Here is a 26,051-nt window from a genome sequence, read left to right on the forward strand (position 1 = left end):
CTGAAGCTCTTCTCCAAGCAGCAGGAGATGTGTGCACAGCTTTGTGATCCCTCAGTCAGCTCTGGGGATCTTGGCCCTGCTTCTGGATAAAATAAATGTATTAAACAAAAAGTGTATACTCAAGCTGAAGGTGTGGGTGGGCAACATCATTTGTGAGAGGTTTCCCACCTGGAGGAGCCCTTGAAACACCACCCCTTTCCCAAGGAAAAGTTTCTGTCCTGCTTTTTTAGCAAGAAGAATTCACCATGACACAGGCAAGCAAATTGTGACATGGCTGCCAGGGACAGCAAGCAGGCAAATTTGAGCGTCAAACAGTTGGGCTGTATGAAAAAGGAGCTGAAGCATCTTGTGAGAGGTACCTACTTGGGGGAGCACTGCCAGGTGACAAAGTACAAGCTAGAGCCAGGACAGCTGGAATTCCTTCTGCCTCCAGATACCTCATACAGGATTTTTAGGCAGTGAAACCGATCATTAATTTTTAAAAGAAAGACTTCAATTTCATCCACACTGCACAGAGATAAAGTGGTATCTATGTCATGGTGTGTGAGCCAGCACAGGCAGGACACAGGAACAACCATAAAACGACGGATGAAATTCTAAGAGTAAATTTATTCTCGTTACCTCGCGACCCTGGGGATCTCTGCAGCAGCACCTGGGCAGAGGCATGCAACCAAGGACGCTGGCACCATGGAGCTCAACCCTTGCTAGCCAGAAAGAGGCGAAGAAAGAAAAAGATCTCGAACCCGCTGCTTTTGCCTGTATATATCGGGGATTTTCGCAGGTGTACTTTTCCACTGTGCTTTGACCTTTCCCACAGCAGGGCAGGAATCTCAAGGACATTTGATAAGGTGCCTCTGAGTCTCTCACAGGCCTGTGTTACCTAAACGCAGTCATTGTACCTGTCAAGCACACAAAGCTAAACAGTTAGTATGATACATGTATTTTTCAGCACCCCAGCTGCAAGTTACTTGAGTGTGTTTACAGTTTTCCATTATATTCCAACATTCCACGCCCTTGATCAGTTGACCACTTCTGCTAGGGCTGCTAAAGCTGGATGTGTTCATTTGGGTTTGCAGGGTGTAGTGCAGAGCAATGTACAGAGGCATACAGTAAACACACAAAGAAAGAAAAAGGAAAAAAAAAAAGAACAAACATGTCTCTACAATAATACTTTTGGATCAGACATCCCATTCATCCTTTCAGAGAGTTAATCAACTCAGCCAGGCACCATCAGTAGATTGTTTCATTGGATGCATTAGGTCCTAGGGATGTTGAATGTCATCCTCTGTGGTGGCTCATCCATCAGTGATGCTGAAGCAACACATGCCTTCAAAATTGAAGCAGTGTTTATGTTGTCAAAGGAGGGAATAATCCACTGTCAGTCAATTTTGTGATGTTCATTAGTGTACAGCTGTTACCTACTCAGAAAAAATAGCAGTAAGAAACATTAATATCAAAATCACTTAGCATAGTATAATTCTGTAACACAGCTACTGGAGTTAGCATGCCAGTGAAACACGTTGTCAAAAGATCTGCAGTTGTTAATGTCCCTTAATATAAAAGGCAGATGAGGCAGTGTCATGGTTTTAGCCCAGAGGGCAACTGAGCTGCAGCCATTCATTCACCCCTTCCCCTCTCAGGAATGGGAAGGAGAAAATGAAGCAAAATGGCTCACGAATCCAGGTAGCGAGAGGGAGGGATGACTTACCCATTATAATCATGGGCAAAAGACAGACTCAGGGGAAGAAAAAACCCATTACTTTAATTCAAACACTAACAAAGACAACACTAACAGACAAGGTGGGACAGTAAGAAGTGCCAGCCACATCCAAACACTGCTCCCACCACCTCTCGCTTCTTCCCAGGGTTCAGCTCTGCTCCCCATCTCTCTACCTCCTCCCCCAGCAGCGCAGGGGGCAGGGGATGGGGGTTACAGTTAGCTCACGGCTCCTTCCTTCTTGGGGTGGGGTAGGGTGAACGCTGCACGTTCCTCCCCTGCTCCACGTGGCTCCCCTCTCACTGGAGACTGTCTGCAAACCTTCTCCAGCATGAGTCCTTCCCACAGGATGCAGCCATTGCCACGCTGCTCTGGCGCGGGTCACCCCGGCGTGTTGCAGTCCTCCCAGCACTGGCGTAGAACAGCGGGGGCTGATTTTCCCCTCAAGACTCCTCGCTTCCTTTAAGCGCAGATGCCTGTCCCAGTGTGGGCTCCTCCACAGCCTTCAGGTCGGCCTTTGCTCAACTGTGGGCCTCCGTGTGTGGCAGGGTGGGCGGCCCTGCCGTCTCACCACGGGATACAGGGGTCTCTGCTCTGGCGCACCTTGCACTGACCTCAGTGTTTGCGTAGGTGTCCTTCTTGTAACTCCTCCTTGCAAGTCCCAACCCCCTCTCAGGTTTCTCTTCTTGCAGAGGCACAGCCACCATTGCTAATTGGCTTGGCCTTGGCCAGAAGGAGATCCAACTTGCAGCCAGGGGAGCTTTCAAGAAGCTTCTCACAGGGGCCATCGCTGCAGGCCCCTCCCCTGCTACCAAAAACCCCACCACAGAAACCCAGCACAGTCAGTTACAGTAAAGGCCAAGCAAATCTAAGCAGGTACATGCTGATCTTGTAGAAACGTGTCCAGGGTATGTGCTTGTAGTATAAGCCTATAAAGCATGATAAGCCAGCCTGTGATAGGGGAGGAAAACAGTGTCATCTTCTTCCAGTAATACATATGCCATTGCTCTAGCTCTTTCAGTTAATGTTACTCTGGGTTTGATAACCTGATGCGGGGTGATTATCCACACAGATTGGAGAGCTATGGCTTACGCTTTTTCAGATTGAACTCCAATTTGATGTTGGGGTTGCAAGACTGGTAACACCATTCCAGAGCTATCTCCTCTGGATAAGGCACAGGTATTCATAAAAGATACCTGAAATACAAGCACTCAAGAATCTGATATTAACAAAGAATGTAAAATAAGAGGAGAAGTTGGGGTACAGAACCATACAGCATTCTCAGGAGTTACATGAATCTTCACATCTAGGCTAATAGGTTCTGTCTGTTTTTTTGGCCCAGTCATCTGCCACAATCCCCATGAGACTATATCATCTAAAATTGTTAATTCTCACTCAAAGGGATATCCTTGCCTAGGAGTGTATAATTGTGCATGCTCAATCAAAAAAATTTTGCAGGCATCAAAGTCTTGTTGCTTGGTCCACTGCCAGACAACCTTCTTAGTTAATGTCTGCAGAGGGTGCATTAATACCTCCAGATGTGGGGTAGAAGTTTTCCAGTGCCCTAAAAATCTCCCCAAAGTCTGTAACTGTTTTACTGTGGTTGGCACAGGAAACTGCTGGACTGTTTGCTGAGCCATATTTGGTATTTCTTTAATCTGTCCATTCCTCAAATTGTACAGTAGTATTAGGGCCCCATATTTTCTTTGGATTAATTGCCCCACCCCAGTCCTGTAAATGTGCTTTTAGCAATTAATCAGCTGCTTCAATTTCTTGTTGTGACACTGATATAATCAATAAATCATCGATGTAATGGTAAACAGTCAGAGTACCAGGCCATAGTGCCACATCAGCTGCTATCACTTGGTGGCAAATGGGGGGACTGTGTTTGATTCCCTGAGGCAATGCTTGGAAAGTATATTGCTTTTGTTGCCAGGTAAAGGCAAACTGGTCTTGGCTTTCTGAAGCAATAGCTATTGAAAAGAAAGCATTAACAAGGTCTGTTACCACCTTCCAGGATTGCAAATTTTTGCTGATTTCTAGTCTAAGAGTAACCACGTCTGGTACCATAACCACAAGCATGGAGGGGGGTGACTTTATTCACTTCTCTATAATCTACAGTCATTCTCCAAGTGCCATCTGGATTACCAACAGGCCAAATAGGATTATTAAAAGCAGTCACAGTTTCTCTAACAATTCCCACTTGTTGAAGTGCCTGAAAGGTTTGAGCGATTTCCTCCTACCCCCCTGGAATATGATACTGTTTTACAGTTACCACCTTACTGGGCACAGTCAGCACAACATGATTGCACTTTGCAATCTACACAAGACAGTTACAGATCAAACAGCAAATCCCGCGTGTGAAGTCCTGAAGCAGAAGCGACGATTTAAAGTTTCAGCTGTTTGTCCTGCCAACACATGCGCACTCAAGATACATTCTTTAGTTGGGGCAATTAACACCATTGCGGTAAATGGCATGGCATTCCCTATTGTTAATGTAACCTTAGCTTGGAGTGCAAGATTCATATTCAGATCTGTGATGTGGCTTCTTTATTATCAATATTATTACGTAATACAGTAACCTCAGCTCCTGTATCCACCAGAACTAATACATGTAAAATCCCCCCAGACCACCACTTTATAGTTAGAGGAACATATGGGTGTTGGTCCCCTTCATGGTAAGAGGCTGCAATAGTGGCAATTTTTGGGGATCTGCCAAATCTTAATTTGTACTTTTTTGGCGTTTGCCAGGTGAGTGTCTTGCCTTGAGGTGGCAGGTGGGGTGAAGGGTGGGTGTGGAGTTGATCGTGGGGCTCAGGATGGTCAGCTTTTTTGCTCAAATGCTAAATTTTGCCACCTGTGAAACATTTCTGATGTCATGATCCCATCTATTTCTGATTGTGGGATACTAGCTCATACAGGATCATTCCACATCTGTTCCCTCATCACCCTTGCTGTGGCTCCTTTCGGTTTTACCAGCTTTCCTTTATTCACCACCCAGACAGATGGCCCTGAAATTACAGCCCAATTTCCCTCAAGGTATTTGCTTAGGCGCCTACATTACCTGTAGCAGTTGTCACTGCTGGTATAAGCAAGGGTTTTAGTAAGGCAGGTGCTTCTCTCAAAAACTGCATTTTTATATTTCTCGTTACTGCTACCCTGTCTGAATTAAATTCAAACTCAGTCCTGGAGTTTGAGGATACATTCTGAATATTTCCATCCTATTCCTTGGGATCCCATGACTGTTCTATAGTGAGAGCACAGACTTGGGAAATCAAAACTTTACTTTTCCCGTATTTGTCCCTTTACTTATTAGCAATATGCACTACCAACCACTCTACGTTATCTTGCAGCTTATAGCACCGCTGTGCTTGAACAGTGATTACTTCTTGTGCGATAGCCTTTGCATCTTGTAAAGTCCAGATTTCCTTTTCCAAATCTCTCACTTTACTCTGTAATGTAACACCCTCACAGTCAAGAGCTCTAAGACCAGCAACTAATAACCATCCTAATCTCCCTGCTAACTTGTAAGAAGAATATGATGCTGCTTTCAATGACAATCTGCATATAGCCCTTGCAATTGCCTGGGGGGTAACCACTGCCCCATTATCTATTTTAGACCAGGATTCCAGCAGAGCCACTTTAGCCAGGAGAGCAGCCCGGGGGTCCAGTTCTCAGTACAAAAACATTCTGTAATAAGGGGAATGTCATGGTTTGAGCCTGGTCAGCAGCCAAACACCACATAGCCACTCTCTCCCCCTTCTCTTCCGGCAATGAGAAGGGGCAGATGAGCCAGGCTTGGGGTTTGAGATAGGACCAGGAGGGGAAAATTACCTTTTATGGTCATGAGCAAAAGGAAGACTCGTTAGGGGAAGAAAAAAAGAACATACGTTTATTACAGACACTAACAACACTTAACAGAGTAGGACAGTGAGAAGCATTGCCACATCTTGAGAACACCTTCCCCCCACCCCTCCCTTCTTCCCGGGCTCAGCTCTGCTCCTGATATCTCTACCTCCTCCCACAGTGGCACAGGGGCAGGGAATGGGGGGTGCAGTCAGTGCTGCCGCTTCTTCCATCTGCGGTGGGGTGAGCTTCTGGAACTTGTTCCCCCTGCTCTGTGGAGTGGCTGGAAGAAAATAGGCATATTATGAGCGATCCAGACTGAGGGGCCTCACAACTGCAGCTGTTGTGAAGGACATACGCAAGGTCGAAAGAGATAATGAAGTTGGGGTTTTGAGAAACTGTCTATGTTGCAGAGAGGTAAGGAGGATGGAATGTAAAAAACAAGATAACAAGAAGGAGAAACAGAATGTAGGTACAACAGAACAAGGCGTGTGAACAAGCAGCTTTAACCTATTAGCAACCAAAACGTAACACGTGCGCTTTGTGCTAGTGTATAAATTGCTGTGTATCCTTTAATAAAGTGGCATTAACTTGATCACATTGATCGTGTATGTTGTGTCCAAGACTTTCGCGTCACTGCTCCATCATGGTCCCCCTCTCACAGGAGACAGTCCTACACAAACTTTCTCTGACATGAGTCCCTCCCACAGGCTGCAGCGTTCCCCACACTGCTCCATTGTGGGTCACCAACTTTCTCCAACTGGAGTCCCTCCCACAGCTGCAACCCTTCCCGAGCTGCTCCGGCGTGGGACACCCCCACATGCTGCAATCCTCCCAGTGCTGAACTACAACAGCGGGGTCTTCCTTTTCCCACAAGACCCTGGCCTTCTTTGGGCACAGCACCTTGATCATCCAGGTGAAAAACACAGGCCATAAATCAGTGTCTGCTCCACCGTAGATCTTTGGGGAGGGGGGTTGGGGTGGGGGGTGCCCTGCCATCTCAACACAGGATACATGGGGGTCTCAGCTCCGGCACACCTCCCCCCTCCTTTCTTCTTCTGTTCCTCCACTGACCTTGGTGTTCACGCAGCTGCCACAACTCCTCCTCACATCGTCCTTTCTTAAATATGTTATCACAGAGATGCAGCTGATTGGCTGTTATGGTGCAGAGGTGGAGTTGACTTGGATCTGGGGGAGCTTCGAGAAGCTTCTCACAGGGGGCCATCCCTATAGCCCCCTCCCCTGCTACCAACAAACCCCACCACTCACTCAAACCCAAGACAGGGAATCACTGTCATAGCCTGCCCAGTTCCTGACTTCTTTTTTAGCCATGGCATGGCTGTTCCTCGATCCTGCCAACTAGGCCAAATGTGTGAGCTGGCACAGACAGGACGCAGGAACCACCACAAAACCATGGATGAAATGCAAAGAGTAAATTTATTCTTGTTACCTCATGGCCCAGGGGATCTCTGCAGCAACACCCGGGCAGAGGCACACAAGAGAGGATGCTGGCACTGTGGAGCTCGATCCTTGCTAGCCAGAAAGAGAAGATCTTGAACCTGCTGCTTTCACTTGCATATACCAGGGATTTCTGCAGGTGTACTTTTCCACTGTGCTTTGATCAGCAGGGCAGGAATCTCAAAGATGTTTTGATAAAGTGCCTCTGAGTCTCTCATGGGCCTATATTATCTAAATGCAGACATTCTACCCATCAAGCACACAAAACCAAACAACAATTAGTATGATATATGGGTATTTTGGCACCCCAGCTGCAAGTCACTTGAGCATGTTTACAGTCCTCCTCGACAATCTTCTGTTATATTCCCACACATTGTCACAATACTCAGTACTGAACTGGAGGGAAGAAAATGGGATGGCCTTTACAACTGTAGCCATCAGTTTTACTTGGAAAAAAAGAGGTAGCCCTGCTTAAGCAGGGGAATTGGAGCAGATGAATTCCCGAGGTCCCTTCCAAACTCAGCCAGTCTGTGATTTTGTGATTCTGTGTCTCCATTTCTGTCATTTGGAGACATCTCCGAGACGCTCCCTGACCCACGGCCTCCTTGGGGAGCAAGGACTACATGTGTGTTTTAGGGAGCAGACCCCTTCCCACTGCAAGATCAAACCTGGCTGGGTCAGCAGATGTGGTGATAATGTGGGTGTGTTCCTCTGTGACCTCAGCCTGTGTCACAGAGCCCCTCCTCATCAGGACCTGGCACACCAGACCTTCCCTTCAGTTACTGGCAAAGCCTTGCTGAGCTCTGAGATCCAGGGGATGTGAGAAGACTCTCCTGTACCTCAGAGATGCAGAGGACAAAGGAAGGCAGTGGGACAGTGCAGGAGCTGTTTAGTAAAGCACAGGCAAGGACATTGGAGAGGGGATGCTTCCCAGCAAGAGACACCAAAATCCTTCCACTGGCAGCCTCATGTGCTGACCAGTGCAAGAACACAACAGACCTGGAAGCACTGATCACCAACATTGAGCTCTGCAGCATGGCTGATGGCTACAGCACAGTCACATTTCCCTGCCTCAAGAAGCTTTCCGTCAACGGTAAGGCCTTTGGAAGCTCTCTGATGAGCATCACAACAGACAAGATGAACAGCCCAAACCACTGTGGGAAGTGGGGTTCATCTCTGCAGGGGAGGCCCCTAGGGACACCTTGAGCCCCGCAGGGTCCGGTGCACACAGTACCCTCCTCTTGCTGGGGTGGAAGTCCCATGGACAGGTTTCCCTTGGTAGTGGGTCACACTCAGGGATCTAGCTCTGAAGAGAAAGATGTCCTGTTGGAAGAAGGCCACGGCCAGTCAAAGATGCAGCCAGTGTCACAGATGGGTTTATCCTGTAAGGCTTGTTGAAGCACACTTGCACCCACTGCTTCCTTGTCTACAGGTGTGCTGATGGGACGTGAGCTGACTGACCTAGAGCTTGACGTGTCTTTCCCTTGCTTTTCAGATGTCGTTACTATTTGGAGCAGTGTGTCTGAGCATGTTCGACAACATCTTCTGCAGAGAAAGGTGGGATCCTATCCTAACCCCTCACCCAGATGGCTTCAGGAGTCCCAGCAGCCCTGTGCAAGCAAGTAGTAGTGTTCTTTCCGGAAATGCAGTGTGATTTACAGATCTGCCACAAATGTGCCAAAGACTAGCTTTTCTCCATAAACTGAGAGACAATAAATAAATAATCAAAAATATTATATATATGCAATATATAAATACAGAAATAAGTCTGGTTGAGGTGTGCAAAAGTGTTCTGGGCCAGGAGTCAGCAGGGCACAAGCCAGCCCCCTTGCAAGCTCTCACAAGCCTTCACTATGTTTTTCAGCCTACAAATGCTTGCTCTTCTCTTCTTTTTCCAGCCTCAGGCTGTCAGCATAACAGGACTGGGGACATTTCATGTTAAAAAATGGTACTCTTTTGAAAACGGAGAGGTGCTCACATTTCATAAACCAGTGTTTTCGCTGTGCAGGACTGTTGCACAGATCCGTGAGCTGCAACATGTTTCTGTACCTGTTCCTGGTAAGCAAAGCAATGAAATTTGTTTTCTCCTACATCCGTGTATTTGAGGTTTATGCTGGTTACTGTTCAGAAGCAATGGCGGACACATCAGAGGCCTTCAGAAGGCCCTGAGAACAACCTTCATGGGTTGACACAAACAGCCCACCAAGTAGCAATGCCTAGAAAGGGGCCATTTCTTTTGCACTAGTTTTTGTTAAGACTATACAAAGTTAGACCATCTCTCCATGATCTGCTTTAGAAACTGGCTTCATGCCAGCCACATTTATTGATCTGTAGGATGCCCAATAGCTGATGGTTGCTTACTATAAAGCCACTGAGATGATGCTGATGCTTCATTCTTGCACTGCATCAGACCTTGTTGAGACAAATGCCCACGGGCCCTTAGTGCTACTTTTATGCAGAGAAGTGGGTCAAAGTCATCTGAAGAGAGTCTTGAATGGGAGATAGAAATGCCAGCTAGCACAGAAACCTTCTGATGGCCAATTTGCTGCCATTTCTGACCATGGCTGCCATTGCTGTATCTGCAGTGTGCCATCAATGGGGCGTTTGCAGCACTAAGTACTTGGTGGTTGATTTGTATTTATATCCAAGTATCCCCAGACCAGCAGTGTGCTACATGCGGGCTCAGCTCCATGGTCCAGCAACCTCTACCTTTCCCATGGGAACCAGCCCCACTCTTCCCACCTTGTCCTGCTCTCCTGTGCAGTGTGGACACAGACGGCCAAGGTCCTTGGTTCCCGTTTCTATTTAGGGAATCATGGCTGCGGCTTGGCACATCTGTTAATGGACTGATCTGACCTTAACTTGAGGACGGGCCCACATCAGCTCCTTTAAGCAGCTGTACCAGCTGGTTAGACCAGACAGTGCTATAGCAACATATTCTACCTGGGAGCTGCTGGCACTTTATTTGAGTCTGCTCAACTGCTGTCTGAGTTACAGTCTTCCTCCTCTTTTTCCAGGCGAGATGAAGAAAGTGTCAGTGAGTTACAAGAATATTTACTCGGATGTCCCATATTCTGAGGAAGTTGTGCAGAAATGTATGCAGGAGACCCTGAACTTTTTCTACTTCATGCTAACAAACAGAGAAGACACAGACTTCATTTTAAAAGATGTTGGCACTCTTGCTATCCGGGGAACAGAGGTGACAATGGCATTTTGCGAAGACTTTTTACTAAGCCTCAACAAGTCTACATACATGGTAGAGAAGTTGCTGACTGTAAGTTTATTGTTTTTCCAGTGCTACTTAGAGTGGGTTTGATGTCCCATCAAAGGACTGGGAACCTGAGCCCTGCTGACCTGCTGGGTCACTTGGGCTGTGCGCGGTCTGTAGCAGTGAAAGCTTTCTGTAGTTTCTTTCTTTTATTTGCTGTGGTTCAAGGGTGCTGGGAAGACACGCCATACTACTTTTGCTGGTCAAGGGAAGGCCCTGGAAGGGCCTTACCATAAATAGGAAAAAAGGCCAAAGCAATGGCAGGGGACATGAGGCTGAAGCCCAGACACCAAGGCCTTGCTGAGACAAGCCCCTTGTGGCTGCTGGCATGCTGTTGGTGTAGTTCTCCTGGCCTGAGGGAAGAGAATGAACTGGTGGCTGGGTTCCTCCACGCTGCATAGGCATGCAGACTCTTTGGAAATCTTTGGAAAGGCGCTGGGGATAAAACCAGCTTGGAACCATTTGCTCTCGGTTCAGCAATAGTTACAAGCAAGCCACCTCACTGCACCCAGCAGCCAGGAAGCCAGGCTTATAATGGGCCTTCCCTTCTGTATGCCTCCATTAACTTCTTCCCCAGTAAATAAGGAGTCTCCTGCCTGGTGCTGTCAACTCTTGTCCTTGCAAAAAGGGGGACAACATTCCTCACCCTAGAAGATGATATGCTGTGCAGCTTGTTTTAGCAAGGGGCTGAGGCACTTGGCCAGAAGTTTGCTCACAGTCGGCTAATTCTTGGAGCTACAGAAAGGCTGTTGTGAGCTTGATTCCCTGGAGTTACATCAGATGCTTCTGTCCCTCTTGCAGAAGAAATGGGTCATATCAGACAAAGAAGCTTCCCTCTTTCCAAGTCATTTTGGTCGTGTCCACCAGTTTCCACAGTGAGTATATTTGTTTCTGCAGCATTTGTCTGACCGAGTGTAGATGTACTCAGCTGATGTTTGGTAGTGCTCTGTCAAATTACTGGTCTGCAGTTAATTTCATCCTTGCTTTTGCTTTGTCTGGAGTTATGAATCTTCCATTACTGATTGTGGTTTGCGTTTTACCGTTAACACTCCCATCAGAGGGAACTAGTTTGCTAGGCAGAGGAATTTAGGCAACCCTCCTAACACTTCATCTGCTCATTCTCCTCCAACTGGTAAAGGCTGCCCAAACACTTAACAGAAATAAGATCGTAATATTTCCATTGTTTTGAATGTAACATGGCAAGTTTCTTGTAGGGGGTGAATCAAAGACCAGATGCATGCAAGTCCTCTCTGTCTGTGACGTTTCCATACCTTCTGTGAAACTCACATGAATCAATGTAGCTCTGAAACACCTTCTTGGGTCGAGATGGCACAGGAGGACTGAGGATAAAAACTAAAATCTCTGTCTAGTGAGGGGATGCTGAGCTGTTCCTGAGGCCAGCACTGCTTGGTGGTTCCCTTAACGGCCTAGGACGTGAGGTTGACTGCAGAGATACCTTGACATTCGTCTGGCAGAGAAGCCCTTTTCTCAGACTTGTCCCTTCTTCCTATTTCTAGGTTTGAGATTAGGGCAGTACCTCGAATTGGTTCTCTCACAGACAAAGAGATACTTGCAGAATTCGAGAGTGCTTTAAGCAGCATGGATATAAGAGGTTAGTGACTGCTTCCTGGCAGAGGTTTGCGCATTTGCTTGTCTTCCTTACTGGTGGGTATTTAGAACCCAGGCTACAATAGATGCCTGGATGATAGAGACACCCTGTGTACCTCTATTCACCCCTCCTGGTAAATCTCAAGGGACTCATTTTGGAACAGTTTCACAGGAGAGCTCAGCACCACCAACTGCAGTTGACAGTGCTGAAGTATGTTTTACCCCTGCATCCCATGCCCAGAAGTATACCTCTCCTATTTTAAGTCTGTCTGTGCAGGAGGAAGTAAATGTCTGGGGAAGTCTATCAGCACTGTGAATGACAAACTGTCTTGAGTTGTGGGAAACTAGGGGCTTGGCATATCTCTTCAAATCACTGCAGCATGATTCAATGAGAAAAATCACATAGAGAACAACTATGCAAAGGTTGCTAAACTGCTGAGACCTCACTTCTCTTTTAAAGCTGGCAAGTCTAGCTCCTCAACCTAAATTCCTCAGGAACATCAGAGATATAATGTGTTTGAGTTGAATGTGCCATGATAGCCAATTTTTGTATACCAAACCATATGCAACGCTAAGAAATCATTCCCCCAAGAGACACTGTTAAGAGCCAGGATTTGTCTCCCCCCAAAGGCCGCTGTGTGGATGAAGGACTAGCTGCAGCAGGAGAAAACTCAGACTGAAGAGAGTAATGTGGTTATCGAGGGCTGAATGGGATCAAGGGCTGGTGTCAGGAAGGGCTTAAGATTTCCCTCTGAGAAAACAGGCCCCAGAAGGAAAATCCCAGCGGAACCTCAAACAGCTTTGAACATTGCAGGGCAGATGTGTGCCTCCTCCTGCTTGTTCTAAGAGGTTTTCTCCTTTCATGCTTGCAGCGGCTGTTCATCACACATTATGCCGTTTGCGAAGGGGTGTTTCTCCAGGCCACTTATCCAGAGCTGTGATGGAGGAAGCAGCAGAGAAAATGGAGCAAAAAGGGCCTCCTAGCAGGTGAGACTCTGAAATGACTAGATTGGAGTGGCCTTGTGCACTAATGCTTGTGCGGGAATGTTTTATAGGCTCATGCAATAATGGAGGTTGGAAGGGTTCTCAGAAGTTCCTAGTCCAACCAGCTGCTCCAAGCAGAGTCAGCTATGAGCTGAGGGCAGACCAGGTTGCTTGGGACTTTATTTATTTATTGTCTTCACAGCCTTCAGGGATGGAGACTGCCCAAGCTCTCTGAGAAACCTGTTCCCCTGTTTCCTTTGGACTCAGTGTTTGTGTTAACTCAGAAGAGCTGTGTCCTGGGTTGAGTGAGTGGTGGAGTTTTTTGGTGGCAGGGGAGGGGGCTATCGGGGCGGCCCCCTGTGAGAAGCTTCTCGAAGCTCCCCCAGCTCCACGTCAGCTCCACTTCTGTTTGGGAAATTGAGCCAATCAGCTGCGCCTCTGCGATAACGTATTTAAGAAGGGACGTGGTGACGGGCAGTGGGACTTGTGAGGAGGAGTTGCTGCAGCTGCATGAACACCAAGGTCAGTGGAGGAACGGAGGAAGAAAGGAGGGGGGAGGTGTGCCGGAGCAGAGACCCTCCTGTATCCTGTGGTGAGACGGCAGGGCGGCCCCCCGCTGCCACCCATGGAGATCTACGGTGGAGCAGACATTGATTTATAGCCTGTTGTTCCTGCTCGGCTGATCAAGGTTCTGTGCCCGAAGAAGGCCGGGGTCTCATGGGAAAACGTAGCCCTGCTGCTGTAATTCAGCGCTGGGAGGATTGCAGCATGTGGGGGAGTCCCACGCCGGAGCAGCTCGGGAAGGGCTGCAGCCGTGGGAGAGAATCCAGTCGGAGGAAGTTAGTGACCCATGACGGAGCAGTGTGGGGAACGCTGCGGCCCATGGGAGGAATTCAAGTCAGAGAAAGTTTGTGGAGGACTGTCTCCTGTGAGAGGGGGACCACGATGGAGCAGGGGGTAACAAGTTTTGGACACTCCCCTCACCGAACATGAAGGAAGTGGCAGCACTGACTGCACCCCCCATTCCCTGCCCCTGCGCCACTGGGGGAGGAGGTAGAGATATCGGGAGCAGAACTGAGCCCGGGAAGAAGGGAGGGGTGGGGGGAAGGTGTTCTCAAGATGTGGCAATGCTTCTCACTGTCTTACTCTGTTATGTGTTGTTAGTGTCTGTAATAAATGTATGTTCTTTTTTTCTTCCCCTAACGAGTCTGCCTTTTGCTCGTGATCATAAAAGGGGGATTTTCCCCCATCCCAGTCCTATCTTGAACCCCAAGCCTGGCTCTCTGTCCCTTCTCATTGCCGGAGGGGAAGGGAGAGAGAGGTGCTGCATTGTGGTTGGCTGTCAATCAGGCCTAAACCACGACAGTAACCCACGACCCTGAGATTAAGAGTCTCATGCTCTACCGACTGAGCTAGCCGGGCGGGAAATGGTTTATTTCGACCCAGATGATGCACGGCTACCCACAGACCCAGACGAAGTCCAATGCACCCGGCCCATGTGGCGGAAATTGGTACGGAGCGCGCCATCATCACATGCCAATGTATTAGCAGTAATTGACTGGCGAGACGAAGACGGACCAACTGTGGATGAGCTGGTGCGTCGACTCCGGAACTATGATGAAAGTCTCTCTCCCTCCATCATCGCAGCCGTGAAGGAACTAAAGGAACTATCCCGCCAACTCAAAGAGGATATGTCTTACTCTCCGCCTGCATGGACTAAAGTCTCAGCTACCAGGAGCAGACGGTTCCCTACTCAAGAGAGACAGTATACACCACGGAGAGACCTATGGTATTACCTGCGTGACCATGGAGAGGACATGAGGAAATGGGATAAGAAACCTACCTACCTTCTAAGAGAGCGAGTTCAAGAGTTAGAAGGAAGAATGGCTAAAAATCAAGGTTCTTTCAGGAGAAACGCTGCTCCAGTCTCCAGTAATCAGTTGCCCAGACCGAGCAGGAGGGTTGACTTGGCTGCCGATCCTATGAGGAGGACTCCTGGTTCGTATTTACAAGAAGTAAGTAACCGGGATGAGACTGAGACCCGCACAGACTACACTAACCCCTTCATTGATAATGGATACTAGAGGGGCCCTGCCTCCAGCCAGGTGGAGGAGAGGGACAACCGGGTTTACTGGACTGTGTGGATTCGATGGCCTGGCACATCTGACCCCCAGGAGTACAAGGCTCTGGTGGACACTGGTGCACAGTGCACCCTAATGCCATCAAATTTTAAAGGAACAGAGCCTATTTGTATTTCAGGAGTGACAGGAGGGTCCCAACAGCTGACTGTGTTGGAGGCTGAAGTGAGCCTAACTGGGAATGAGTGGCAAAAACATCCCATTGTGACTGGCCCAGAAGCCCCATGTATTCTTGGCATAGATTACCTCAGAAGAGGGTATTTCAAGGACCCAAAAGGCTACCGGTGGGCTTTTGGTATAGCTGCCTTGGAGACAGAGGAAATCAAACAACTGTCCACTCTGCCCGGTCTGTCGGATGATCCTTCTGCTGTGGGGCTGCTGAGAGTTGAAGAACAACAGGTGCCAGTTGCTACTATAACTGTGCACCGACGGCAATATCGCACCAACAGAGACTCTGTAATTCCCATTCACCAACTGATTCGTCAACTTGAGAGCCAAGGAGTGATTAGCAAGACTCATTCACCCTTTAACAGCCCCATATGGCCAGTGCGAAAGTCTAATGGAGAGTGGAGACTGACAGTGGACTATCGGGGCCTGAATGAAGTCACACCACCGCTAAGTGCTGCAGTGCCAGACATGCTGCAGCTGCAGTATGAACTCGAGTCAAAGGCAGCCAAGTGGTACGCCACAATTGATATTGCCAATGCCTTCTTCCCACTGGAAGCCCAAGGTCTTATGTTGCAGCAGCTGAAAGTGGAAGAAGAAATTCCAGTGGAGGTAGAAAATGCTGTCACACCATTAGTCTGGGCTACCGATTTCCAAAAACTGTCGTGGTTTAGGCCTGATTGACAGCCAACCACAATGCAGCACCTCTCTCTCCCTTCCCCTCCGGCAATGAGAAGGGACAGAGAGCCAGGCTTGGGGTTCAAGATAGGACTGGGATGGGGGAAAATCCCCCTTTTATGATCACGAGCAAAAGGCAGACTCGTTAGGGGAAGAAAAAAAGAACATACATTTATTACAGACACTAACAACACATAACAGAGTAAGACAGTGAGAAGCATTGCCACATCTTGAGAACACCTTCCCCCCACCCCTCCCTTCTTCCCGGGCTCAGCTCTGCTCCCGATATCTCTACCTCCTCCCCCAGTGGCGCAGGGGCAGGGAATGGGGGGTGCAGTCAGTGCTGCCACTTCCTTCATGTTCGGTGAGGGGAGTGTCCAAAACTTGTTACCCCCTGCTCCATCGTGGTCCCCCTCTCACAGGAGACAGTCCTCCACAAACTTTCTCTGACTTGAATTCCTCCCATGGGCCGCAGCGTTCCCCACACTGCTCCGTCATGGGTCACTAACTTCCTCCGACTGGATTCTCTCCCACGGCTGCAGCCCTTCCCGAGCTGCTCCGGCGTGGGACTCCCCCGCATGCTGCAATCCTCCCAGCGCTGAATTACAGCAGCGGGGCTACGTTTTCCCATGAGACCCCGGCCTTCTTCGGGCACAGAACCTTGATCAGCCGAGCAGGAACAACAGGCTGTAAATCAATGTCTGCTCCACCGTAGATCTTCATGGGTGGCAGGGGGGGCCGCCCTGCCGTCTCACCACAGGATACAGGGGGGTCTCTGCTCCGGCACACCTCCCCCCTCCTTTCTTCCTCCGTTCCTCCACTGACCTTGGTGTTCATGCAGCTGCAGCAACTCCTCCTCACAAGTCCCACTGCCCGTCACCACGTCCCTTCTTAAATACGTTATCGCAGAGGCGCAGCTGATTGGCTCAATTTCCCAAACAGAAGTGGAGCTGACGTGGAGCTGGGGGAGCTTCGAGAAGCTTCTCACAGGGGGCCGCCCCGATAGCCCCCTCCCCTGCCACCAAAAAACTCCACCACTCACTCAACCCAGGACAAGCTGTTAACACATGCCACCACACAGTGCATTTCCTTGCTGGATGGGAAGTCCCACAGTATTTGGGACTGCTTTGCAGTAGTCAGTGTAATGGCCAGGAGAGGGATACCATATCTCCAGATGCCTGTCACTGCACAGGATTCAAATCCTCTTTGTTGTTCCATCAAAGAGAGGCTGCATGTCCCAGAGCCAGCCTTATGGAAAAAGCTCATTTCCTTGATTTCCTTGGTGGCACATCTGAGTGTTACAGCTCAGGGCTATTCCTGTCTCTGTGGAAGGGAAGACAACTGTGTGAAGAGAGCTCGCTCTGCTGCCAAAGTAGGTGAGCAGCGTGAGCAGAGGAACGGAGACGAAACTCTTCCTGCACTCATACTGACTCATCCTGGTTTGTATCTTCAGACTGTTGCCACAACGTGCAGGCACAGAAGGAAGGCAGCACAAAGAACCTCCTTTTGAGAGCCCTGAATTGCCATTGCCTACTTCTGAAGAACACAGGCAGACAGGACAGGTACATAATATGGATTGAGGCAATTATCTTGTCAGTTATTGTGGAAAAACAAGTGGGGATATCTTAGGAGAAATAGGTACATAAAAAAATATGCAGATACCGAATCTGAGTAGATCTCTTACTGTAGCTCATTTTCCCATTCAATTACCTATTTTGGTTATCGTTCATCTCAGAAAAGGAACTGTAGCCCTTTTCAAAAAATGAAATTACTTTGGTGACTCAGTTCATTGGTCAAAAAAGAAGGGCTTTCTGGGTGCATCTGAAAGAACTGTCAACAGAAACTGGAAAAAAGGGGAAGATGAGAGAGAGAAGAGCATTGTTAAAAAAAAAAGAAAAAAGACAGATGAGACTAACTGCTGCTATTGCATTTCTGGGTTCCTTTAGAAAAGACAGTCTGTGTTTGGGCTGAACGATAGAAGAAAACTGGAGGCATCCTTGGCCAAAAGAAAGGAGAAAGAAGAGAACAGAAAAGCAGGAACGGTCACCTTGCCAGAACTGCCTCAACAGCAAGCTGGGAGAGAAGGCAACAAGATGTGGAGGGCCCAGGTATGGGAGCATTAAGAGAGCAGCCTTTTTCTGGTTGGGGTGGCACTGAGTTGGGAAGGTCTCCAAGTCCCAGCGGCATCGCTCCCTCCAAAGAGCCGAGTGGGTGGGTGGCTGTGGTTTTCATTCTTGCCTGCTCACTGCTGTGAGGAGATGCCAGTAGAGGCTAAGGCAAGGGCATCAGTGGGCCTGCTCCATCCCTGGAAAGGAACCGGCTCTGGAGTCTGAGCAGGATCTCTCCCAGTCATGTGGCTTGAGCCAGTTCCAGCTGGCTGTGTGGAGGGGGGAGAGCTGTCTCCAAGTAGCATAGAGAGCACTCCAGCCCTTCTTCATAAACAGACTGTCCAACCTGCTATCTCAGCTGCTCCTTGGTGGCAGGGAGCCAGTATTTTGTGAAATGGCAGGACCCACCTGTTGTCGTGCTGCTCTATGGTTTGCTGATGGCCCTCTCTCCACCCTACCACACCAGCCCCTGGCTCAGCCAGAAGCGTGTCAGAACCGGAGGCCCCTGCCCTCTACACGCACAGAGGCTGCCACTTTTGACCGTGTCCTACCATACATGTTTCCATGCTGTTCTGTGATGGGCTTGCTGCCATTTTTGGAAACTGTCATACCCACTTGACCCCAACTATTGATTCTGCAAAAAGCACCATCTGCTGTTACATAAAGTATCACCATGAGCAGTGAGGATGTGATGGAGGGTTTGGGTCTTGGAGCATGGCTTTCAGTGACACCATTGGAGAAATATGTATCCAACTTTTGCTTTTAAACTGAAAGCAAGTAGGTGTGGGCCATCCAAATCCACATGTCACCTTACTTTTGCTCCACCAGTGGCAAGACCAGCTTCTCCCTTTTTGAAGCCAACTCAGGCCACAGATTTCTGTCATTTGTCTGTCTTGCAGCTGCCCCAGGAAGAAGAAGATAGCCCCAGCTCCTCAGAGATCACCTCTGATACAGAAGAGGGTCTACAAACAGAGGAGGCTTGGATTCAGGCAAGGAGGCAGTTCAGAAGTGAGCTGGACAGCTTAGGGGTCATTGAGAAATGGCTGGCTCAAAAACCTTCCCTCAGCAATCAAGAAGAAAGATGCTGGCAAAGAATAAAGGCACGCAGAGCAGACAGGAGGGCTGCTGTCAGATCAGCTGTGACCAACAGCCTGGAAGTAAGTACGGAATTGCATGGGAAGGAGTGTCTGCTGTCAAATCGGTAGAGTGATGCTGCTTTACCCCAGCTGATGCCACATTGACAGGCATGGTGATCCTGGATAATGATGATCTCGGGGTATTTTCTAATCCTTTTCAGTGCTCACTACCAGAGAGCAGCCAACCGCGGAAGAAGGATAGAATTCCCCTTGTTTGTGCACCATACCCCCAGTCTCTTGTCACACTGTTTAACCTCCTGCACAAAAAGAAGCTGAGGATAATGGACAGAATCAAGAAGGCTGGTATGGATGAGAGGAAGATCAAGAGAGCAGACTTCATTAAAGTCATCAAGGAGGTACGTAGGGAATAGAAAAATAATGAACTGCTGTAACTCTGCCCTATTTTCCTGCATGCCAACCCAGAGCAAATGGATGAGCTTCAGCAAGGGGCATTTTTGCTTTCCTTACTCTTTGAGAACGGTTCCCACAACCTGTGACAAGCTGAAGGGTAAGGGGAAGGGCAAGCTGCAGAGATGCAGCTAGAGTGAGTGCCAGGAGGGAATGAAGAAACCCACTGCCTTACAGACTTGGACAGTCACTGTTCAGTGATGTGGCTGTTGGGATCCTGCTGTAGACCCTGAACTGGCATCAAGTTTCCCGGTGTTGATACTTGATCTTTCCCCCACCAGGCTACTACATCTCCCCACTGCACTGCCTTTCAATACCTGTTCACACAGCACAGTTCATGCTGGGTCTCACTTTCCACAGGCCACAGCATTACAGATCTGTGAAAGACATGTTCAGGCTTATTAGGGTTTAGCAGTTCAGATGTTAACTGATATTCTAATCTGAGAATCTGGGGAGTTTGGCATGGTAAAAGCCGAGACATCTGCAGGGGGCAGCAGAAGACTGGTCAAGTTGTGAATGCTTGATAAACCCAAGGAAACTTCAGCAGGTTGCCTTTGTGCCATGCTTCCCTGCAAAAGCATCTGGAACAACAGCAAAGCTAGCCCCTCCCACTCTGGGGCAAGCCTTGATCTTTTGGTGATCCCACTGTCATTTTCTGTTTTGGTTGCCAGAGCAAAGTCCCCATCAGTGACAAGGATCTGGAGGATGTGGTCATCTTCTTGACTTCCTCAAAACCAGGGAATTTTACAAGCTCTGAAGATCTGATTGCCTGTGAAAAGCAGTGGCTGGAAATGAGGAAAGGACAATCCCAACAGACCAAAACCAAAACAGGTGAGAGGACAGCACCGTGTTGGGAAACTGTTAAAGGAGACTCGAACTCCGTCGTGGGTTACTCTAGGATTTTATTCAGGTCCAGCAGCGTTGGGTCACCTCCGCAGAGAGTGACAGCTTACATGAGTTCGCATACATGTATTTATGCACCTACAAAGCATTACCTAATCCAGAATACACAGAATTATACTTTATCAGTCATTATTATCTTGACAGTGGGTTTCACATCTTGTTCTGGAGTCCGACCACTTCGTTGTTTGTTTCTTCTTTCTTTTAGTCTACAAGGGAGATTACCTCAAGTTCTGTACGTCTCAGTTCTTAGTAGTCACAATGATAGATCTCCCATTGCTTCGGTAGCTAAGGGCCAGTTTCTCATACATCAACATCCTTTGAACTGTCAGGCCCACCATTACCTTTGTTACAACATTTTATTGATGCTCTATTCAGTTGACTGTGCTTGCAGCCCTGGGCTGGGGCTATACAGGGGACAGAGCTGATGGAACAGCTTGTGCAGCAGCACTGCATTGCAACATTTTCCCAACAGAAACCATCTCTACACAGACAGGAAATACTGAAGTGGGTCCAGGATATGGCTTCTTGAGACCATTGTCCTAGAGCAGAGTGGCCAGAAGGAGACTTCTAGGGAAAAGCTGAAGAATCCAGGGGATGTGTGTTATTCGGTCTTTCAGGTTGGGATCAAAGTCTGAACCCTGTGGTTTAACATCCTGTACTGGATTTTGCTTGTTAGCATTCATCATCTGGCTCATCCAAAGCAGACCCTTTCTGCAGCTGTTGGTGGCAGCTGGAAAATACTGATTCGGAATGGGTTATTCTTCAGGAAGCTCTGTTGGGAGTTCCAGTCAGCACAACATGCCAAACCCCTTTGTCTTAAACATGGATCAGATGTTCCTTTCTGGTATGCTGTAATGTGGCTTCTCTGGGACTTTTGTTTGTTTGGTTTTTAATCTATTCTAGGTGTAGAAGCTCAGTTCCAGCAAGCCACGTGCAAAACTGCCACCTGTCCACCTTCTGCTGGGGTCACAGCCAAAGCGATGAAACCTCATGCTCCTACCAAGCCTGAAAGAAAGTTAATATACTTGGAAGTTCCACCAGTCAACACCGAACCAGAACAACGACATCTCAGCTGTGATGAAATGGAAGAGATTGGAAAACTCTTAAGAGAGAGGAGACGGTGGGAGAAGGTACTGTGTCTGTGGCAGGAGAACAAGCACACCTTCATGCCTTGGCAAATGTTGGGTGGTTTAGAGGACAGTGCAGCAGTAAAGGAAAGGGCAAGGGGTTATTATGAGTATTAGCTTCTCAGTAGTCCCTTGACCACATGGTGCCTTGCAGCTGAGGTGCTACAAGCCATCTCAAACAAATTGTTTGGCATCTGAACACTCTGGTGAGATAAACACTTTTACTGGGTAACTGGCAATAAGAATGAGGAGGAGAAGTTGAAGCATTTTCTATGCCTGGGGACGAAGTCATCTTCTGATCATCTAGTCGACCTGTCAACTAGACTGATTTGTCCCTCAAGATGCTGATAAGCACTTTGTCCTGTTCAGTTGTGTGGCTCAGTACAAGGTGGTCCAATGGAAATATAACAGTGACTCACTTATTCACTTGCTCCTAAATGTCATATTTGGAGCATCTTGGGTTGGACAAACTCTGGCAGTGTCCAAGGTTACCTCCTCTTGCCAAAGTGCTGCTCCACAGTCACCAGCAATGGGGAGAGCCTCTGGCTCCCTGACACAATCAGAAATGAGGAAGTGACTGCAAGACTTTTTTCATCTGAGACACTTGCACCCAGTGTGCTGCTCTTCTGCTAAACCCTTGTCGTGGTTTGAGCTCAGAGGGCAACTGAGCACCACACAGCCACTCACTGCCCGTTCCCCCCAGCACTGAGGAGAAAATAAATCAGGCTTTGGATTTGAGATAGGACAGGGAGGCGTAAACCACCCGTTATGGTTCCAGACAAAAGGCAGACTTGTTAAGGGAAGAAAAAAACCCCACAGATTTATAACAGACACTAACAACACCACTTGACAGAGTAGGACAGTGAGAAGCATTACCACATCTTCAAAACACCTTTCCCCCACCCCTCCCTTCTTTCTGACCTCAGCTCTGTTCCTGATATCTCTACTTCCTCCCCACAGCAGTGCAGGGGACTGGGGGTGCAGTCAGTGCTGCCACTTCTTCCATCTTTGGGGGGGAAGGAACTTCTGGAACTTCTTCCCCCTGCTCCAGTGTGGTCTCCCTCTCACAGGAGACAGTCCTCCACAAACTTTCTCCAACATGAGTCCCTCCCATGGGCCACAGCATTCCCCATGCTGCTCCAGCATGGGACACCAACTTTCTCCAATTTGAGTCCCTCCCATTGGCTGCAGCCCTTCCTGAGCTGCTCCAGTATGGGACACCCCCACATGCTGCAATCCTCCCAGTGCCTAACTACAACAGTGGGGGCTGCTTCTTCCCACAGGATCCTGGCCTCCTTCGGGTGTAGCCATCTTAAATTTACATATGAGGCCCCTCACAGGCCATAAATCAGTGTCTGCTCCACTCTAGACCTCCATGGGTAGCAGGGTGGGGCTGTCCTGCTCCAGCACACCTCCCCTCTCCTTTCTTTCTCCATTCCTCCACTGACCTTGGTGTTTACGCAACTGCCTCAACTCCTCCTCACCATGTCCCTTCTTAAATATGATATCGCAGAGGCGCAGCTGACTGGCTCAGCCTTGGTGCAGAGGTGGGGCCAACCTGGAGCTGGAGGAGCTTCAAGAAGCTTCTTACAGGGGGGGCCACCACTGTAGCCGCCTCCTCTGCTACCAAAAAACCCCACCACTCACTCAAACCCAGGACAGCCCTCCAGGCAGTATCCATCTGCGGACCCAGCTCTGGATGGGGATTGAACTTCCTGTTCTGTGAGTGCCTGTCCCTGGGATCCCATTGCAGGGTTCTGACTCGTTTTTGCACACACTTTTGAGCCTGTGGCTTCTCTGAAGGGAATGCAGCAACTCCAGGGCCCCACTGAATGCTAATCAGTACCTGTCCTTTACTTGCAGAACAAAGACAGCCCAATAGAACGGAAAGAAAAGTGCCGGATGGTGAGATCTAGGGATGGTCCCGTTGATGAACACTGCCTGCCGTCAACTGTGGGGGCTGGCTTGGGAGAACTGGTTGACCAATATCGTAGGAATGCTGTCATGAGCTATCTGAAGAGCTCCAAGCTGTGTAGAGAATACAATATTCCCATCACCGAGCCAACGCTGCAGAGAGGTAAAGCAAAGACCAAGGGCCTGATGTGACTGCACTGTATCTGAGAAGTTTGTGTATCTTCTCAAGTCCAGAAGCATGATTAATGTCAGGGGGCACTGTCGATGGAGCATGTTTGCAGCCCTCAAAGGGCTATGTCAGATGCTGCTGGTTAGGATCAGCAGTATCATCAGCAGGGCCAGAGCAGGACTGAGATATCAAAGGGTGCTGCTGATCAGCCCTCTCCCATTGCCCCTGCGATAGTAGACAGGTTCAACTGAGAGTATAGCTCAACAAGGCAAGATCATGGTGATGGGGCAGGTCCGAGGTCAATCTGGGAAGTCAGACCATGATCAGGATCAGTGCATAGCCAGGAACAGACATGGCTGTGGCTGAGCTGCAGACTGCTACACCTACAATGTCTGAGCTGAAACGGGACTCCTGATCACAGGGCAAAGCATGTCTGTTTTCTCTGTATACTTTGCCAACAGCCCTGCTGCATCCAGGAGACAAGATCATCAAGGAAGGAGAAGACATAAGGAAGATCAGGCAGCCTGGAGGATACTACAGCACTGGGCATGCTGATGCTCCATCACCTGGGAGCAGGTCCAGATCAGAAACTGCATCCAGAAGCCAGGCCGAGAAGGCAGAAAATAGGTTTGTTCAAAGAGGGCTTAAGATTAGACTCCTCCTGCTGCTCTGCTGTGTATCACCCCTCTGTGCTCTTTCCCCATGGTGTCAGAGGCAGTACTGAAGCATTGTAGTGAACCATTAAGATGCTGCAAGGGAGCACAAAGCAACAGCAAAAAGGCAGATCGTCTTCTCAGCTACACAGGCAGTCCTGTGTTTTAGCTAAGTCTTTGGGTTGCAGTGGTGCCTGTGAACAGGTTGTGGTGCTTGGCCAGGAGCCTTGCTGCTAGTTGGAACTAGCTCTGTGCTCTGAACTAGAGAGGCGACAAACTTCCCCTCAGACCGACCCAATGCTTGCCTGAAATCCCCTTAAAGAGTGTTTATGATTGTGGAAGAAAGACAGTCCTGAAGAGCCAGGCTTTGGATGGCTGGAGAAGCTTTTGGAGAGAAAAAAAACATTGCAAAGTAGAGCACAGTCTTCTTCATCTCAGTTAAAGCATTTAAATACTACAGTGATGGGCAATGTACCAGCTCTTAAGATAGCTTTACATTAAAATAGGTGGCATTTCTAGTGTCAGTCATGTCTAATAAGGACTGACATGGTCTGCACAGATCTGGCAGAGCTTCCTGGGATCTGGAAGCTCAGATAGCTGGTTCTTGTCAGGCTCACTTTTACCCTAAGAGAAGCAATTAAACTGCCCAGAATTTTATCTCTGTAAAGCATGCTATTCTCTCTTATTTTTTTTTCTTTCCTTTCTTCACCCCCTTTTTTTCACAGGCATCTTCAGAGGAATAAGATTCAAAAGTCAAGAGACAATCACTTCTGGCCAGGTCATCTTCTGGACAAGTTATGCCTTTACTTTCCTGAAAAGCAGCATGACAGGGCACACGCCTTGTTCAGCTATGTTCATCCAACCAAGCCCACCTACCATGCCATCTAAAGCCCTGACTGCAGCTAGCTCCTCAGGGAGCCAGGACACTCAGTGTTGGGAAAATTTTGCAATGCAGTGCTGCTGCACAAGCTGTTCTATCAGCTCTGTCCCCTGTATAGCCCCAGCCCAGGGCTGCAAGCACAGTTAACTGAATAGAGCATCAATAAAATGTTGTAACAAAGGTAATGATGGGCCTGACAGTTCAAAGGATGTTGATGTATGAGAAACTGACCCTTAGCTACCGAAGCAATGGGAGATCTATCATTGTGGCTACTAAGAACTGAGACGTACAGAACTTGAGGTAATCGTCCTTGAAGACTAAAAGAAAGAAGAAACAAAACAACGAAGTAGTCGGACTCCAGAACAAGATGTGAAACCCACTGTCAAGATAATAATGACTGATAAAGTATAATTCTGTGTATTTTGGATTAGGTAATGCTTTGTAGGTACATAAATACATGTATGCGAACTCATGTAAGCTGTCACTCTCTGTGGAGGTGACCCAACGCTGCTGGACCTGAATAAAATCCTAGAGTAACCCACGACGGAGTTCGAGTCTCCTTTAACACTCAGCCTTCAAGAAGACCTATTCCACCTGAAGCTCTTTTCCAAGCAGCAGGAGACGTGTGCACAGCTTTGTGATCCCTCAATCAGCCTAGGGGATCTGGGTCCCATTCTGGATAAATGTATTAAAGTGTGTATACTCATGCTGAAGGTGTGGGTGCTGGCCTGACCACAAAATACACTTCTCAACTAAGAGCTTTTCTGCTTGCCTGATAACAAAAGGCTTTGGCGTTTTGTGACAGGTAATGCACACCATGCTTCCTGAGCGCAAGAGCTGTAACTGAAGTGTGTGTGTGTGTAAGTCAGCAGGTGGTGGAGGGACACCCTG

The 26,051-nt window shown here is 48.5% G+C and overlaps 1 protein-coding gene across 1 annotated transcript; it reads left to right on the forward strand.

The window, feature by feature from the left end:
* Window positions 1-8,056: 8,056 nt before the first annotated feature.
* EFCAB12 (EF-hand calcium binding domain 12) lies at window positions 8,057-25,503 on the forward strand. Its single transcript, XM_042784899.1, has 17 exons — window positions 8,057-8,114; window positions 8,517-8,578; window positions 8,920-9,079; window positions 10,039-10,295; window positions 11,091-11,164; window positions 11,807-11,901; window positions 14,298-14,896; window positions 15,665-15,858; window positions 17,316-17,424; window positions 17,809-17,970; window positions 18,870-19,127; window positions 19,268-19,462; window positions 20,186-20,345; window positions 21,321-21,547; window positions 23,408-23,621; window positions 24,089-24,254; window positions 25,006-25,503. The coding sequence occupies exons 1-17, from the start codon at window positions 8,057-8,059 to the stop codon at window positions 25,166-25,168; spliced, it is 3,153 nt and encodes a 1,050-aa protein (XP_042640833.1). The 3' UTR covers window positions 25,169-25,503.
* The last annotated feature ends 548 nt before the right edge of the window (window positions 25,504-26,051 follow it).

The sequence above is a fragment of the Tyto alba genome, unplaced genomic scaffold (genome assembly GCF_018691265.1).
Source record: "Tyto alba isolate M040663 unplaced genomic scaffold, T.alba_DEE_v4.0 Super-Scaffold_8, whole genome shotgun sequence".
Classification (NCBI taxonomy): Eukaryota; Metazoa; Chordata; class Aves; order Strigiformes; family Tytonidae; genus Tyto; species Tyto alba.